Source organism: Manis javanica, chromosome X (assembly GCF_040802235.1).
Source record: "Manis javanica isolate MJ-LG chromosome X, MJ_LKY, whole genome shotgun sequence".
In the NCBI taxonomy this organism is placed as follows: domain Eukaryota; kingdom Metazoa; phylum Chordata; class Mammalia; order Pholidota; family Manidae; genus Manis; species Manis javanica.
In genome coordinates, this window is record NC_133174.1 from 3,952,495 (window position 1) to 3,971,254 (window position 18,760).

General features: G+C 44.5%; 1 protein-coding gene across 4 annotated transcripts in view; it reads left to right on the top strand.

Annotated features, from left to right (window-relative positions):
• The window catches only part of STS (steroid sulfatase), a 485,388-nt gene that overhangs the window by 427,695 nt on the left and 38,933 nt on the right, over positions 1 to 18,760 (top strand). The window contains exon 12 of one of the 4 annotated variants that reach the window (XM_073227936.1): positions 17,090 to 17,142. The exons of the other annotated variants lie outside the window; for them this stretch is intronic. Coding sequence (XP_073084037.1) covers positions 17,090 to 17,127 — 38 coding nt within the window. The 3' untranslated portion in view covers positions 17,128 to 17,142. Of the gene's footprint in view, positions 1 to 17,089; positions 17,143 to 18,760 lie in introns of those variants that run through there. 4 annotated transcript variants of the gene reach the window in all.

An 18,760-nucleotide genomic window follows, 5' to 3' on the forward strand; every position in this document is an offset into this window, starting at 1 on the left:
GATGCCTTTGAGAACTCTAACATGGAGCTATGCTAATTATATAACCCCTTTCCACCGGAGAAAAGGGGACAGCAGGTAGAATAAGGGAACTGCTATTCTGATTCTGCACAAATGCACTCAGACTCCGCGGTATCGAGCTTTGCACAAAGGTATCAGAAAGCAGAGGTGACCACACTTGTGTTTACCAGACCACAGGCTTGACCTGCTGTTTCTCACTCCTATCGCATAATCACACACAGGAGTTCTGGGAATATATGTTCCCAGAATTGGGTTTCCCTGGAGTTTTACCTATTTCCTGGCATGTTTTGCGGTCTTTTGATAGCATCCACATTCAAAGCCTGCAAAGGAAAAAAACTATTTCACACAGGTAGAAAAAAATTGTAATTCCTTCCCTCCCTCTCAAAAGAGAGGAAAGACATGTTAACATTGTGTTTAGACCTTTCCAGAAGGGATGGGGAGGATATTTAGTGGTAGTGATTGGCTTTTAGGAGAAGGGTTTAGTTCAGCTAAAAGTAGGCTTTCTGAATCATATCCCTTAAATGACTCACTTATCTACTCATATCTTTTTCCTGTTTGTATAGTTTGTTTTCTACTATTTCTTTGAAATGGTATACGAAACTCCTCTGTGCGTAGGGTTAGTAGGACTGTGACTGCTAATTAATGAGGCCTTATATGCAATCAGGAATCAGGTAGTTAAGTTTCCTGCAACCTGGCCACTCAAGGTATGGTCCAGAAGGCTCACCATCGCCTGAGCCTTGTAAATGCAAGTTCCTGGGCTCTTCCCAGACAGACTGAATCACAGTCTGCAGTTACACAAGATCTTTGGGTGATACGCACACACATGAAGGACTGAGAGGAGCTGATTTAGCCCGGTGTTTCTCAACCTTGGCTGTGGATTAGAATCACTCGGTGATCTTGCAAAAATTACCGATGCCTGCAGGAGAAATACCTCCTGGAGAGCTAATGTACAGCGTGGTTACCAACACTGGGCCGTAGGCTTGATATGCACAAAGAGAAAAGATCTTAATTGTTCTCACCAAAACAAAAAGGTGACTGATATGTTTATTAGCATGATTGTAGTAAACGTTTCACAGTGATACATAGGTCGAAACTTTGCACTGTACATCTTAAATATTCACACTTTCTACTGGTCATTATACCTGAGTAAAACTGAAGAAAATATACTGGTACGTGACCTATGCTCACTGACATTCTGAATTAATTTGTCTAGGAGTATGTCCTGGGTATGGTTTGTGTTAATTCTGCAAAGGGGTTATTCTAATTGGAAGCCAAATCTGAGCTCATCTTTCCATACATGCTTCTTCCTCTCTGCTCCTTAAAATGCAACCTACCTGCTATCTAGATACAATTACCTGTGATCTCTTAGAAATTCCAGACTGCGCATCCCAGCCCAGACCAGCCGGATCAGGACCCCAGGGGGCTCCCGTGCGCTTCCATCTCAGCATCACAGTCCTAGGGCTCATTTCCCTGGTGAGGACCTACCTTGGGAAGCTTCTGGACTTCTGGAGTGCATTTGACCTTCTGCAGTGCATCTCTGCCAGCTTCTATTTTGAGGATCCTGAACTCAGACCTTCTGTGTTTCCGACCTTAATTCTTGCTTCTTGAGCCAGGCTTCCTCCCAGTTCAAAGCTATGCGTTTCCTACCTCGTCGGGAAAAATGAGCCTTGTGTTTCCTTTATAGGTGATGTGGTTTCAGGTGATTTTAACCAATAATTGAGCTCCAGGGATCGCCAGCTTGTTCGAGTGGCCCAGCAGGAGAGACCAGAATCCCCAGACAATAATTCAGACCTCTTTTTTGAATCTGGGATGTATTAAGAATGTGAATCCGTAAAGCCTTCTGCCCCGTGATGTTAAGACAAGAGATTGACGGTGCATACAGCTGAGTGCCCTTGGTGGAGAAGAACGTAAATGAGAAACAGCCACGCCAGCTAGTGTTGCCTCGGTGCATTCGCTGCCATGTCAGGCACTATTTCTGCCGTAAAACACAGTAAAAGGTGGGTTTTCTAATTAAAAAAAAAAAAAGGTAGACTCAATAGCCTTGAACCTGTTTCTCATTTAAATTTCCAAATAAAATGTAACCTGTTTACCAACGTAGCCTGGTTCCAGATGGATCCGAGAGGAAACAGAATAGATTTCATTTACAAATGAACGTAAAATGCCCTTTTTCTTTTTCCTGGGGATTGATTCCATTCTAAGAGTGCCTAAGGTTTATGGGGTAACAGATTATTCCATTGAATGGCAACAGGAAGAATGGGGCCACCAAATCTTGTTTCAGATCTCCACTGTTCCTTCCCTTGCACGTACATTTCTGCCCATCAGCCCACTCCAGGTTGCCCTTTAAGGGACTCATTTTGGGGGTACACAGGGAAGGTGCCCTTGGTTCTTGTGAACGCCTTACGCTGTGGATTTCATAGTGCAATGACGTCCACTTACATACACTGGGAAGACTGAGGTTTAGGCTGGAATAAAGACTAGGTTATCTCCTCTGAACTGCTGCCATGTTTGTTTGGAACATTTCCCCAGATTGGAGACGGGTGGTTGAGAAACCCAGGTACTTGACAAACTGTATTTATCGGCACTGGGTTTTTGAGCTTAGAGAAACCACCTGACCGTATACCTACAGTGCCCTCCACCCCCTACTGTCGTACTTCTACCAAAACCTGGGCCCCACAGTCTAAGGAGAGAGTTCATACCACGTGCATCTGTGGATCTTCCTAGACGCCCTCCTCCACGGTCTGTGAATGGGAGTGTCACAGGAAACGATCCACATAGTAAATGTGTGTTGGAAAATGAGCCACTGTTCTGCGACAGCTAAGCTAATAAAACTGTTGTGCATTTAATATGATTTAATATCAGTGAAACCCGACGGACTTTTTTTTCAGAAATGGAAGAGAAAGTCTAGGTACTAACTTAAATATTCACTAATGGGTCTGCCCACCCTGATGCAAAATTACAACCCGTTTGATTCAACACCTAATATAAAATGTTCGTATAGTATATTACAAATCGCTGGGATACAAGATGGTGAAATCACTGCCCAGCATTATTTTAGCACATCATGTTTTCATTAGAAAAATTCAAAAATGTAAAACCCATCAGAACTCTCACTGGACATTATGTAATGTTCCTCACTGTATATGATACCCCTGGGGGAGGCTGCAGATGGATCAGAAATGAACAGGAAAAATGGTATAAAGTAATTTTCTTAGAAACTGTCTTCAGAGAGTACCTTGGTGGGTACAGAATGATAATGGACTATTTCCCATTTGACAAGTAAATCCTTTTCCAGTTAGGTGCAAAATATCCTTTCACAGCTCATTTTCAGGGAAAACGTGTTCATTCTAATTTGCTCATCCAGATACTTCATGGTGCCCATCACAAACCTGGGGCTTCTGTGGAGCTTCCAGCTGAGCACCCACAGACCTGGAGTCGGAATTCCCATTTACAGCACTCAGCTATGTTCCAGTGTGTTCTACGGGGGAGCTTTTAGGACAGACAGTGTGAAGCTTCCGTCTGAATAATGTGAAACGGCACTCGTAAAAATGGATGAGTCGAGAACAATACCATGGAATAAGAAGGATTTGTGTTTGTTTCATTTTCATGGAAATTCTCAATTCTATAACACAGAAGCACTCCTATTAGCAGAATGTGCTTGTGAAAATGATGCCGGGGTTCTTGTTTGTGGAGTCGAAGAATGAACTTAGCAAACACCCAAGGTAGGAGAGCCAGGGAGAGGCTTTTATTGAGAGACAGTGAGAGGACAGACAGAGCTCCCGGCTCACACCAGGAGGGGACAAGAGAGCTCAGGGTGGTGCATTGTCTAGGGGATTTATAGTCAGCTGAGGATTTTCAGGAATGTGGGTAAAGGGCTAGGGGTGCAGACTTGTACCACTTGCCCTGCCCCCAAGGTGGGCTGGGTTGTTGTCTGTTTGCTAGGGCTGCTTACAGTGAAGTCACGGGTTATGCTGCGATGCCCTGGCGGAACACTCAGACATTCCAGGCCAAGTTGCTCCTGGCCTTTTGAACTTTAACTGATCTCATTGAAGATGTCTATATTCCTAGTATGGTATCTTTACCCTAGAGAATCAGTGTGACCTTGACTTTGCATAATGCTTAACACAGAGTTTCTATAGGGGCTTCTTTGCACATTGTTATGCTGTTCTCTCTGTAATTATCTTGCTTTGCTTTTTCCAGAGGCTCTCACCCTACTCTGCACCCACAGTCCCTGTCTCAGAATCATTCAACCTCCACTCACTTCACTCCCTGAGACCCTCTTGATTTGATGTGAAAGCTATCACCGTATGGCGTGGTGTGGTATGGTGGGTGACGCAGACACTAAAGCAAGGTTCTGCTGTATTGCACCAATAGCTCAGGCTACTGCACATTTTTCTTTGAATCTGAGTTACTTGGTTAATTAAGTATGTGCACCAGAGAATTTACTCCCGGAACCAAAAATCTTGGTTTATATCACCTCCTGTTTGCTGAGCAGATGGTCACAAAAACAAGGAAACCAAACTTGCAGAGATAATGTCAGGATTTGTCATCTGGTGACTGGCTATGTCCCTTAGCATCATGCATTCCAGGGTCATCCATGTTGTGCCCCGTGTCAGAATTTCCTTTCTTTGTAAGGGTGAATAATATTCTTTGGGGTTCTCCCTTCATTCTTAACCAAAGAGGTACTTGCTGGGAGCAGTGCCTTCCAGCGGAAGGGCCTTATCAGGGCTCCACCTGACACCAGGTTTGCTGAACCAGCCACCTGTGATTCTGCACGCCTGCAGTCCGCACTGTCGCTCCTTGCATGCCACGTCTGGCTGTTCTGCCCTTTTCCTAAATCGGTTTCCATGAGTGGGCACTTTCTTCCTCTTTACTTGACCGTTTTGCTTGGCCACTTCTGGTTTGCCGAGTGCCACGGGTAATTAAGTCCCGTTTCCTTGGATGTTCTCCTGGTTGCCACACCCTTGATTGACAGGCGTCCTGAGCATCTACACGCATGGCTTTGTGACTCACCTTTGTTCAGCCAGGAGGACCTTACCTGGTGGAGAGCGCAGCAGTCTGATTTCCCCTGGTTGGGAGTCTGGTGCTGTGACACACGCATCCTCAAACAGCATCACAAATTTGGAAGAGAACAGGTCAAGAGGTGTTGCAGAATCTCTGTTAGAATGAGCTAACAGAAACTTAATGCCCATCACATTGCATGTGCCCTACTGATGTTTCTGTGCATGCTTTTATCCTTCCCTATAGAGGCTACTAAACTATCTGTACATTCCTCTAAAGTCCTGGTATAGTTCACACAGAGGCACAATGCCATCTGCATGATGACTACACAGAACGTACAATGGTGGCAGAAATGATTTAAAATTGGTTTTACACACTCTTCAATTTTTTTGCTGGGGAATGGGGACATCAAGACCTGAATTCACAGGCCAAGGTAACCAACATCCCATGATTCCCAGGGTTTACTCCTGTGCTCACGTGCCCATCACTACTTGCACGGTGGCTGCTCCCATGCACCCATAGTGCAGCAGGTCTGTTGAGCACGTGCCTCACTTGCTATGTGGCACAGCAGGGCCTTATGCATGGAAGTACAATCCAAGCTCAAGAACTCACTGAAAAGGAATCTCTGCAACATTCTGTGTGTCTCCAAGAACATTCAGAGAATCCAATGAATGTTCCTTAGGAACACTTTTATTCCCCTAATCCTGCCACATTCCACACTCTGAAGCTTCTCTTTCACCAGCGTTCTACCCAAACCACCCGTCGTTTCTTTTCCATAGCAGTTGAATGCTGTTCTCTTCCCGAACCTCACAAATCTACTGAGGCAGAAACTATGGCCACACTTTTATTAGAATCGTACTCGGTCACTTTTGGCTCACTTCTACTTGCGCTGGGTCCGTCTGCTTTAGGATAGAGCTTCAAGTCTGCTTCTCTGGCAAATTGTCAGAGGTAAGATGAGTGGAGCTAAATCAAGCGAACTAGCAGCTCTCTAAGCAGTTTGCCTACAAGGTGTTCATAAGTGGCGCAACACAGCATTTGGGGGAGTCTTAGGTTTTAGGATCTTTAGTTCTGACATTATTAGCAGTTTGTCAAATGCAAGGACATGAGGCGTGATCAAGTGCTTTCATGTGATCTGAGATTCAGAGAGGTCACAGATGTCTTGGTGAATTGAGTCAGGACTTAAACGGCCTCATGCCAGCTGGAATCACAAGCAGGTTATAAGGCCCGCTAGGAAAGGGTCAGAGATATATTCAAAACAAGTACAAGATGACCTGAATCTTGGGATGGAAACTTTGAAGACCAATGAGAAGTGCCTTTTGGTCGCAGGGAACCACAGGAACAGAATAGTAGGGGTCAAGCAGTGACGCTGGGCAGAGAGCAGAGGAAGCAAGGGCGGACAGGAGTAAGCTTGAACAAACCCAGAAGCAGTGCCAAGTCAGGTGTGCGTCCACAAACAAGGGTTATGCCTTTGTTTAGAGGCAAAACAAAGGCCCCCCAGGGGTAGATGCTCACAAATATTGCCAAGTAAAATACACTTTAGCTCCATGTCAGTTGGAGTTAAGATCAGAAACAGGAACTATGTTACTCTGTAAATATTTTTTATTTCTAGCTCTCTGTGGAGTATTTCACATATACCCTTAGTTGTCTGATAAAAGCTCTATTTGAACATTTCCAGTGTTGTCTCCCATCAACTCACTGGGATCGAAAAGCTATTGACAGGCAGGAACTATGAATCTGCTCCTCCAAGATGAATGTTGATTGTGTGAAGGTCGCAACCTCCCCTCAGGGAGGGGGCCAAAGAGAACTTTAAAAGAAAACACATTGTGGATCTGTAGCACGGGATGAGAAAAAAATCAATAAATAAACAAGCATGTTGTTATTTAACAAAGTGAAGATATAAAGTGACCACAGAGGTAGCTGAGATTCTGAGAGAAAGGTGTCTGGAGTGAAGAAGGTGATAAGCAGGTTGTACTTTGTACGGGTGGGAACACACGGGTAGAGTTGGAGTCAGTCGCCTGGACAAGGACCCAGACACGAGCACATTCAAGAGACGAAGACTGCGTGGTCTAATGGAATAGTTAAGTATGGTGGTGCTGAAGGATCTGAGAATCTTGATCTTGGAGAGGAAACAGCATAGAGGAGATGGGATTCTGCACTGGAAGACTCACCCTATGGAAGACAGAGATACAACCTGAACACGTGGGAAAGAGCCTTCCCACTAGACCCTGACATAGGAGAGGAGCCTCTTATGGGGAGAGAAGGATGTGGCGGGTCCTTTTAGTGTCCACAAACCACCCCTAGGTTCAGGGATTCACTGCAAGGACTCACAGGATCCAGAAGCAGTTACGGTTTTTCACAGTGAAAGGATATAAAGCAGAATCAGCACAGGGAAAAAGCCACAGGGTAAAACTCAGAGGAACTCAGGCACCAGCTGCCATGAGACCTCTCCCAGCAGAGAAGCACAGGTTGCTCCTGATTCCTCCAACCGTGAATTGTAATGATAATGACATTTGCAAAGTGTTGTCTACCAGGAATGCTCGCTCAAGTCTTAGAACCTGGTGTTTTTATCAAGGGTCAATCCTATAGGCTCATGTACATTTTGTGTGTGTGTGTGTGACTGAACATGAATTCCAAAGCTTCAGGCCCCTAGAGGGGGAGCACATGTTCACCATAAATCACTTTCATATACTACTTAGATAGTCTCGTAAGTATGGTTCAAGTTCTCAAGCGTGAAAAGCCCTCTTATCAGTCATAACGTTCCAGGGCTTAATTCACAGGAGCCAGCCAGGGCTCAGTCTGCTGAGTTAACTGTTTCCTGCACAGAGGATCAGGTTGGTGAATCCACTGCAGGGCTGTGAAAACTCTATACTTCATGTATAAAAACTGGCTCTTCTTTCATCAGGCCCATTATGGGAAAGTTAGGGGAATTAGAACAAGATTCGTTGGAGTTAAGGTCTGGGCTGTGTCCTTTATAAACTCCAGTCATTTGAACCAACTCCTCAGTCTTAATTTGAGCAAATTGTTCAGCCTGAAATACTTTGGTGAACCTTGAAAGAAATAGCTATCCTGGTTTGTAAAGTGGGTCCAGCAAACCGATGGCATAGGGCAGATGCTGTGTGAATATGGTTCTCTCTCCTCTGGGATGGGGAATATGGGACTCCCGGTGAAGGACTGTAGTTAGGCCTTCTTCTTCGAGTTCCAGCTCCTTCTCAAACTTCACGTGCACACGAATCAGTAACCATATAGATTAGAACTCACTGGGCGTGGAGATGAGCCTGAGGTTTGCCTTTTTTAAGAACCTCCTCAGAAGTGGTGGTGCTGTTGGTCCACGACCACATATTGAGTAAGGAGACAGCACAATATTCTCCATCCCTCCAGTTACGGTAGTCTTAAATCATGGAAGAAAACAGTTAATATATTTATTATAGACTCTCTGTATTTCCACCCCCAAAACACCCTGTTCCTTTCCAGCCACCTGCCCTCCATCTGGTAGCACCTACAATGCTATGCAGCACTGATACTGTTCAAAGAAATCCCTGGTTTTCTGATTAAAAGCAGATTCTGGAACTCCATTGTGCCTTTTGGTTCTGAGAAGCAGGTTCAGGAATTTTCATTTTTGTTGCTCTTCAAGGAGAGCTCTGTGCCATCTGATCTGGGTACTGGAGGCTCCGGATTTCTCTACGAAGGAGCTCAGGAATGTCCGTGATGGAGGTGAAGATGGGGAGGGTGTTCAGAAGCTGTGTTTGTGTACACGTACTTAGTTTGGGACGGCTACAACTGTGTATTGGTCAGGGAGACGTTGAGGAAGCTGATGGAGATGTTGGGGTGTCTGAAACCTTTCCAAGTCACTCCTAGGAACAGATGCAATCTGTGAACCACACATAAAGGAGGGACAAGGGCTCCTAGTCAAATCCCCTAACTTTTGAAAACCTGGTTTGTCTCATCAGCTGTGAGGGGAGTAACAACACTTACCTGAAATGGGATTTTACCATCATAGAGCCCAGAGGAAACACCCGGGAAATTCTATTTGCCCTTTTGATTGGTTCTCTTATGCCTGAACAGAGGAGGGAGTTTCTCCTTACTGACTCTTGTCTGTATCTCCTTTAAAAGTGACCCAGGGAGGGTTTCACAGTAAACATCAGGAAAGAATGGACGCTCTGGCCTCCTGTTAGGTCGGACCCTCTGCCAGCAGCTCGCTGGAACGGGGGGAGAGGAGCCTGCTCCGCGGCCATGCAGAGCTGGAGAGGAGCGTGCCCCTGTAGGTCCCTGCCTCTCCCACGTTAGGAGGAGCACGTGGCCCCGGAGGGTGACATGGAGAGGCTCTTGGAAGTCCTCAGACCAGCCCTCGGCTGGCACAGCCCAGGTGGCTGAGATAACAAAAGGATTGACGGTGGCCCCAGCGGGAACATGAGGACTGCAGACCCTGCCCTTTGTCTCCCAGGCAAGCTTCGGTCAGGGCACCACCTGCCTCCCTGCAGATCCGGGCAAATCAGCCTCTTCCCAAACACTGCGCCCTGTGGGACACTGACTTGGGGGCCAACTATATGTGTTTGCATTGGCTGAAGGAATCGTTCAAGCTGCTGAAACGGTCGAGGGCTGGGTTTCTATCCTTGACGTGGTTATTAATAATTTAGGCCATGGGGAAAATAGGATGCCTCCTGGAATTCCTATTAGTAGTAAAGCATCAAGAAAAGTGAAATTAAGCCAGGAGACCAAAATGTTAGGTTGCAGTGTTAAAATAATGTTACACACATCTCGGACGGAAAGATAATGCTGGCTGTTGAGTATCATGAGTGACGCGTGTGTGGCTTTTGCCTTTCATTGTGGTTTTTGTTTAGTTTATGGCTGATCTGTGGTGGTGGTTTTAATTGTTTGTAAAAAACGGTAGCAACGCTCCCCCATCCAAATGAGCAGTTCCTTTCATGTCAGCTTGTAAAGCCACATACTTCCCGTGATGCCGATTGCACTTAAAACATTTTTTTTAAAATGCCTTCTTCAGAGCCTGAGGATATTTTCTTGAAATATTCTTATTAACAGCAGATTTTCCCATGGAGTCTGGGTTGATATTTGAAAGGATGTAGAAGGTTGAGAACATCACTTGGAGTCAAAAGGAAACAGGAATGGATGACCCAAAACGTGGCTAATGTCCGCTAAATCGGTGTGTGTTCTGAAGGCACAGAGGAGTAACCACGGGAAGGACAGGCCCCCCTCAGAGGTGTCACTGGGCTGTGCTCTAGGCACGTGACTTGACTTCAGGTAGGGGGTGGAGCAGGTGTGAAGGTGAACATGGTCTGCGCTGCGTGGGTAAAACATGCAGCCGGCACTCTCCCGGAAATGGTGTCTCTGTTTTCTGTCTCAGTCAAAGATATTTCATGCCAGGGACTCCATACCTGTTCATGTGTGGTATTTACACACTCAGGACTTGCCGGGGCATTCCACTGTTCTTGTGATGATCAAATAGAGCAGTGCGAGATGGGCTGGACCAGTAAGACATCAGGCAGAGGATGTCCAGTGATCCATCCACTACACATGCACTTTCCACTATATGGGATGCAAAGAAGAGGAAAAGGAGTCCTTTAGGCTTTTGACCCAGAGTCAAGTCAGAGAGGCAGAAGGAGGCTTCCTGAGTTTTGACTCACTAATGCTGAGTCCCAACCCTGCTCTTCCATGATTTGGCCAATGCAAGGAAGTATGGGACCAGGGAGGGATGCATAGCAGCAGCTGTATGTTGAGTGTAAGACCATGAGTGAGCAATTTTGAAGTATCTGCTCTTTTCTGTATTTGAGAAATTCTTTGGAGCCATAAAGCATGTTGTGTCCCGAGGACTGAGGGTCATTTCCCAGAGAGCCACTGGCTTGACGATCTTCATGCAGGAGAGAAAGAAAGGAGACGCTTCAGCAGCTGTTGAGAGCAATAAGCAGGCTGTTCTGTGCACTCACCGGCCACTTATTCCTAAGGGGGTCACCCGTTAAGGAAGACAGCTGACAGAGTAGAAATCCAAGACCATATTGAGTCGCTGGGATGAAGCAGAGATTCCTAAGGTAGGGAGAAATGTGAAAGGCGGTACTGATCATTATATAACCTATAGATCATTATTTTTGTAGATGCATTTCATATGAATTAAAAATGCAAATGCCAGTGCAAAGCACCCAAGAGAGAAACCCCGATCTACCCATTCTACTCTGATAGAAGGCATAGGGTGTGAGGTGGCGGGGCTGAGAAGTGGAGAGGTACAGCCTCCTTCGTCTGCAGGGAGTCTGCGCTCTGTGTCATCAGGGCACCTCCATGTTTATTTTATATGGCCTGTCACTCAGAGACTGCATTTGCTTCCTCAGCGTAAGATGATGGAAGTTCCCTTCTCAGGGTGCTGCAGTAGGAGCTGCAAGCTTTCTTAGGGTTAATCTCCTGTCCTCCAAAAGTGTCCTGTCCACCACGTGCTATTAGTCAAAGCACATCACAGTCACCTCCAGATCCAGTACGTGCAGCCTAATGCCATGTCTTCCTGGGAGGAGTGACAGCATGGCATGCATGGACACCGGGAGGCATGTCATGTCAGACATCATTGTGAGAGCAATCTGTAGCATTTCTCTCTGAGCTGACTCCAGAAGAGAACGTGGCCACTGGCTTGGTTTCTGGAATCCAAGTCTCTTAAGCGGTCAGTGGCTCCTTTGATTGCACAGTGTCCATCTACTGGCAAAGGAAACCTGGGAGAAGGAAAATGCCAAGAAATAGCTGCTCTTTCATCCTGGCTATTCTTCTTAAATGGAAACGATAGGTTTGGGTCCCCTGCAGTTTACTGTTTGCTCATGTACTTAGTTAACATATTTCAGTGAGTAATACATGCATATATGATACAAAATTAAAAGGCACCAAAGGGCATCTATTGAGAAGTAAGCCTCTGTCTGTCCTATATTGTTCCCCTCTGCCACCCAGTCCACACCTAGAAAGAACCATGTCACTGTATTTGTAGAAAATTTACATGAACCTAACTTTATCCTATTCAGATCAAATATTCAGAACAAAATGAAGAGAGCTGTACAGTCAGGGAGGGTGGAGGTATTTATCTGAAGTCAGCAACTGACTGTACCAGTTTCTGCTTCTTCCCGGATTAGAAGCATAAATTGTGTGAGGAGAAAGAGATGAATACAGGTACAAACCCAGGAAGCCCCTCCACAGCCATCGTTCTGAGCTGCAAAATACCCTGCAGGCTGAGAGTGGAGACTATGAGAAGTGATCAGTCTTTGGTCTCCCAAAGCATTTGACAAAACAGATTTTTAAGGACACATAAAATATTAATAAGGTCCGTATGCTTATTTAGCTGATGAATAATGCTAAGGCATCCCGTCCCCGTGGGTACCACATTGGCACTTGTCTGGGATGCTGCTAAATGACTGTTAGGACAAAAGAAGATACAGGAGATGGACGTGAGCTACTTGGGAGGCAGGAGAAATTACTGAGGAGAACATATGCTCTGTGACTCGTTTCAGAAATGTGCTTGGAGCAGACGCTAGGCTGCAAGGGGTGAGGAGTTAGAGACAAGAAAGAAGAAGCCACATATGATTCTGTGAAGATGTGTGGCTGTGACGCAGAAAGAAATAACTGGAGTAGGTCGTATGATTGCAGGTGTGGTTTCTCTAATAGGGAGGACTTGGTCATCGACCTTGCCTGTTGCTATGAGCCACCCTGCTGCTGGAACAGAGCATGTTTGCTGAGGAGTCACATGCACTGCACTCCACGAGCAGGCGCCACACCTCCCGCAAGCAGAGAGAGAGCGCAGCCCCCATGACCAGGGTCAGGGAGGACTGCAAGGGCACGAACCTAGGGGCACTGACCGGAATGCCCTCTCCTGTCTGATCTGCATGAGCTGTGCCCCTTCGCCATGGCAGCAATCCGCTGGGCACTGATTAGCTGCGTGGCAGGTTCCACAAGATAAGGAAAATGAGCCCTGGTGAGTCCTGCTGCTTTTCGGCAGGTCACCAGCTAATAAGTGCAAGGCTGATAGCAGAACCCAGCAGCCTGACTGCAGAAGCCACCGTGCTCTACCAGCACGGCCGTCTGAGACTCACACACAGGAGTGTCAGAACGAGGTGAACGCGTGCAGACACATTTGATCGGAGAGACCGATCTCATCGTACACGTGAAGTCCATGAAGGCAGAGGTCAGGGCTAAGCGATGTCCATTTTCTCTGTAGCTTCCTCTCATTTAAAGAGTTCACTGTAAACACAGTTAACCCTCCTACCATCAGATGCAGGTCTAAAGATTTCAGTGATGGACCAATTCAAGAACGAATTCTGAGGACAACACAGACGTACCCTGTTCTCTGAATCGAGAGGCACGTGTGTAGCGGATGGAGCAGGCAGTTGGGTCAGTGTGATGATTCACTTTTAGATGTCAGCTTGGCCAGGCTCTGGTGCCAGGAGTGTTTGGGCAAACCCTTGTGCAGATGTTACCAGGAAGGTGTTTTGTAGATGTAATTAACATCAACCGTCAGTTTATTTAAGGAGCTTGATTACCCTCAGTAACACGGGTGTATCCCATCCAATCCCTTGAAGCACTTAAGACCAAAAACAGATTTCCTGGAGTGAAAGAAATTCAGCCTCAAAACGGCAACATAGAAACCCCAGTTTCCAGCCTGCTAGCCTGCCCTAATCATTGCAGAGTTGCCAGTCATACAAGCCAATTTCCTGTATATTCAAATATTTCTTGAAATACTCCTTTATTCTTCAATTGCCTTGAAATTAATTTAAGATTAAATAAGATGCAATGAATAAAGGTAAATCTCAATATAGAGATAGATGGGTAGGTAGACTGATGTATCTCTAGACCTACATAGGTACCTCTCTATCATCTATGTATGTATGTATTTACCGTCTATCTATACGTATCATCTATCATCTATCTATATCTATGTACCATCTATTGTCTATCTATCTTGTTGCTTTTGTATCTCTGGAAAACCCTAGCTGATATAGTAAAGAGACTGGCCCAAATCACTAAAGCTCACAGGTAAAACTTGTATTTCCAACACCAGCTTTCTTTCAAGTTGGCTCTGTTTTGTGCCCTCACATCTGGGGCTTCTAATCCAGGTAAATTCACAGGATTTCTGACCACTCTTCTGTGTGTTCAGTGTTCCCCATCTTTACCCTCAGATATTTCTTTTTCTCTCCTGGTCTGCATTCGTCTGTAATATCTCACTGGTAATTCCATATAGTCTGTTAATTATTTCAACAGAGCCATCTAACATCCCTAGTAAGAATCACCATTTATCAATCACTTTAATATGTCAGTTAAGAAGCACAATTTTCTGTGATCCCAGGAGGTGAACACATGTTGGGCTGTAATAGATTCAGGTGAAAATCACGTCCAGTGAAGTTAGTTAATTATGCAGTTAATATCTGAACATGGTTTCTTTTTCTATCAGTCTGTTACCTCTCTCTCACTCGGCCACCTATCCGGGCATGAATACCAACAGACATGCTTAATTCACAAGAGTAATACCTAATCACTGTTTTATTCTAAATTTCATTGTAACTTTGAATTACAAACCCCACTGTTAATTCAGAAAGTTAATGTTTACAAAAGCAACACAGCTCTGTTATTTCATCAAAGGTCACCCCATAAAATTTAATAGAGGTCTGGTGCCAGAAACCTTTACACAAACACAGCTCTTGCAATTTATGATTTGAAAGCAAAGCCAATAAATTATTTTAATCTGTACACATATCTTACTTTTTTAATGCAATATTCCATGGCTAAGAAAATCTACCTTTCTCCTGTCCAGTTAAAGTTAATTCCTTAAAGTAATAAACAGAAGAAATAGATTCCTAGGAGGGTAAGAACATATATAAAAAGATACATGAATATTTACTAATAAAAGCAGAAAATACAATAGTTAAGTGAGAAGTTATATTGTTTTTTAGAGGGCCCTTTTTCTTTTAAAATCTCTTTTGTAAATTATTTTTTCTTGGTTCCCTGCACTCCTTACATTTTCTCTGATGTCTTTGCAATGATACCGCTCTGCAGTTACCTGAATTATATCAGATCTCCAGATCGCATGAGCATGTAGCCATAGCAACAGACAGGCCAGGTAATGGTTCTGATTTTATATAGATTCATGAGCCCTTAAACTAGACCTTTTCCATTTTATGAATAAAAAAGAAACATGTCTACCCTTAAGATATAGGGATATTGAAAAACTGCACCCGTTTTAATCATGTGTACAAATGATTGCTTTGAAATTAATGTAAGATTAACGTGCAGAGAATAAAATACAGATTCTGTTTTGAAAACGTCAGAAGTGTAAATTGTATGTTGAAATAGGATATCTGTAAACCCCACTACACATTAGTGGAATGAGTCATCTAAATTGCATTTCAATTGGAAGGGATCTACATGTTTACTCCTTTAAGAATTTGCACAGTATGTGGAGAGCTTTGCTTTGCAGAGATAACATTTTGCTACGTGATGTGTAAACCTTCATGAATCCCCAGTGGGATCAGCAATAATGAGATGTTTCTGGAGGAGGGGGATATCTTAATTAATGAGGGCAGCTTGATCTGGTATTTGGAAAAGTGGCTTTGCATCAGGTGTGGAACTGGGGTTAACGCCTGCGTTTCCTCTGCCTGCGCCATACTTTCTGACGCATAGTGAACTCTCCGGTGTGATACATGATAATTATGAGGAGCTGATGTAAACTTCGCAGGGCGTATATTATGGTAACATTTTAAACAAAAAATGGGAACATCCATAAACTCCATCCTTGCTGTGAGCAACTTATTTTCCTCCTTCAAAATTGCCAGCTAATCTCCATAATAAATGGCATTTAATTTTGAAGTCCTCCACCCGTCCATTTCAGCCTAAAATATTTTCATCACAGCCTCTGCATCATCCATTACTTGAAGAATCACTGTTCACGGAGGAACCGTAAAGGCATATTACAAGTGAGAGATGCCAGTCTGAAAAGTCTCGATTCTGCAGGATTTCAAATCTGTAACATCCTGGCAAAGGTGAAACTACGGAGACAACCGAAAGATCAGTGGTTGCCAGGGATGGGGAGCGGCCGTGACGAGGAAGAGCCCAGAAGATCTCTGTGTGATAGTAAATGATGGACACATGTCATTACCCATTTGACCAAGTCCATAGGCAACGCCAAGCGTGATCACTAAGGTAATCGATGGACTTTGAGTTATTACGATGTGTCAATGTAGTTCATTTTTGGTTAATAAAAATGAAAAGTACTTACCCTGGTCTATTTTGCCTCTTTTTTCTCTTCTCTGTTTGTCACTGACAGTGTGAGACCTGCTAAAGGTGGTGCACACGCTGCTTGCAGCTCCTGGGTGAGCAGGTCTGCGTGTGTTTGTTCCCCACGTAGCCCTTCGGGTCTGTTTTCTACTTGGTGTCGTCCCCAGAAAGGCTGGCCTCTTGAAAACGTAATCGTGTTTCCTTGTTGAGTATGTTTTATGGACTAGCCGTTCCACAGGTCCCTTGAAAGGCATTTTATGTAGTTGTCACAGAAACACTGCAAGGGCAGTATTTCCACCACCCCCGTCTTACAGATGGTAGAGTGGAGTTGGCGACGTTAGGTGGCTGGACGAAGGTCCTGCAGAGGAATGTTTCGGGTTTCATTCTGGGTAATGTCTTCAGGTTCTTCCAGCTCTGAAGTCCCATACCTGCATTTTGTCATGCAAATGAAGTGAAATGAATATCAACTAAAGAAGAGGGGATTGGCTGTTTCTGGGTGAGGCAAAGCCAGTCAGTGCCTTTGTTCTTAGCTGACCCAGGAGATTGAGGACTCCATGGGAACAAATGAGGAATGTCTGAGAAAGGGTCCTGGATCCTCTGCCAGGGTTGGGGCCCACACTGGGGCCCAGATTCTGTCTTTAAAGAGGAATCCTGGGGCATTAAAACAGCCCTTTCCCAATGCAGGCATTACAGGGTCAGTTTCGCAGATGGTAATATTGATGCTCTGAAAAGGAACTGTTCCGTGATCAAAAAGAGAAAAAAAATGTGGGAGTCCTGGATTTAACACGTATTTAAAAGGGTTTTATTTCCCCTGTGTTTGTTTTGTCTTTAGGTTTGAAAAACCATGACTTCCTAGAGTATTTGACATAGTCATTTCCATCTCTGAGAGGGGTGGCACAATATTCATCAATGCACACATGTGTTGGGCTGCAGGACCCTGTTTTTTTAACGCAATCCACTACCTGTGAATTGCTGTGTTAGGCATGGTTCTTGAATGCCTTGAGGTAAGTGTCAATACCCCTGAACATCTGATATGATGAGCCAGTGGCCGTCCCTTAGACCAGGGCTGTGGGCCACACGGTCAAATCAACAGGGGAAGTTAAAAAGTATCATTGCCAGATTCCGATTTAATTGGTCTGGAAAGACACTGGAATGTTGAGAAGCTGCCTGGAGTTTTCTAGAATGCAGCCAAGGTTGAGAACCAGTGGGTCCAGGACTCAGCACAGGGTTATCCGCTTTGCAACAGAGCTTTCACCTGGTGGGTAGTTCTCGGGGAGATGAGGCTTAGGTTTAGGGAAAAGTAACCAGTGAGGGGTTAAGTGGGGGAAGGGTGTGTGCCTGGAGCCCGGACAGCAGCCGCAGGGAAAACTTAAAACCTTACTGGTTTCGAGAGCCCCTGAAGCTCCTTTTTGGATGTCTGGGGGCAGTGACAGAGGAGAGAAACTTCCAAAAGGCAGGGGGATGAACATGTAGTTAGGCAGACATTTACCTTCAAGGGAAAGGGTTGGAGGCCTTGGCGATGGATTCTATTTTTGTGTGACTCATATTGTGCTTATCACACATTGGTAGCAATAATCATTCATCCAGGTAAACATGGGATCCTGAGTTTTAAGTGCTAAATGAACGGTTGATATTCATCTAAAATCAGCAGTTTGCTCCTCATGGTGATTGTTATACCAATTCCAGATTATGGAATTTACTCTTTATGAAATAATCTATGAAATTGCGTCTCTCTAGCCGTGCATGCGGTCTAGAAATCATATGCTTTCTCTCTGCGTGTGCACTGTGACATTAATTAAAATGCATTCAATCTCTCTTTAATTTGTAAACTCAAGCAAGCAGTCAATAAGTTTCCCTGCAACCTATTTATTCACCTGTGTCTGTTGCTAGTATGCAATGCCATCTCTCTACAGGAAATGGATATTTCTTTTCTACCCTTAATAATTAACCAGTGTGATTTCCCACCCTCTTCTAGTTGCCTGAGCACATCCCAATTGTGAACATCCATTTTGTGTTCTATTATTTCACATGCACCCTCTGTCTTCATATGATGAAAATCCTATGTTCACATACATTTCAAAAGGTATATGGTAAGATTTATTTTAAAACCCTATCAACTTACAGAGAAAAAGCTTTGGACTCTAAATGTATTTGAGCAAGGAAAACATGCAAAATCAGTTGTTTTTTTTTTTTTACTTTTGGCTTTTATGCTTCAATTCTACAAGTCATTAATTTTTAATTTTCATCTTGAAAGCATTTTCTTTCCCATCTATACAAGTGGCCAAACCTATCAGGGAATTTTTAAGCAATAAAGACAAAAAGGGTTTTGTTTCTTTTTTATTCTTTTGGTAACACTGAGTTGAAAGTGTCTGGTCGAAGAAAGGCTTTGGGAACTATCACATCGGGCACCGTGCTCCCAGCTCTGCTTATACTATGTATCATTTAGCATATCCTATGTGGGAAAATGCACTGGGTGCTTGGGGTTTTCACAAGAAATCTCCAA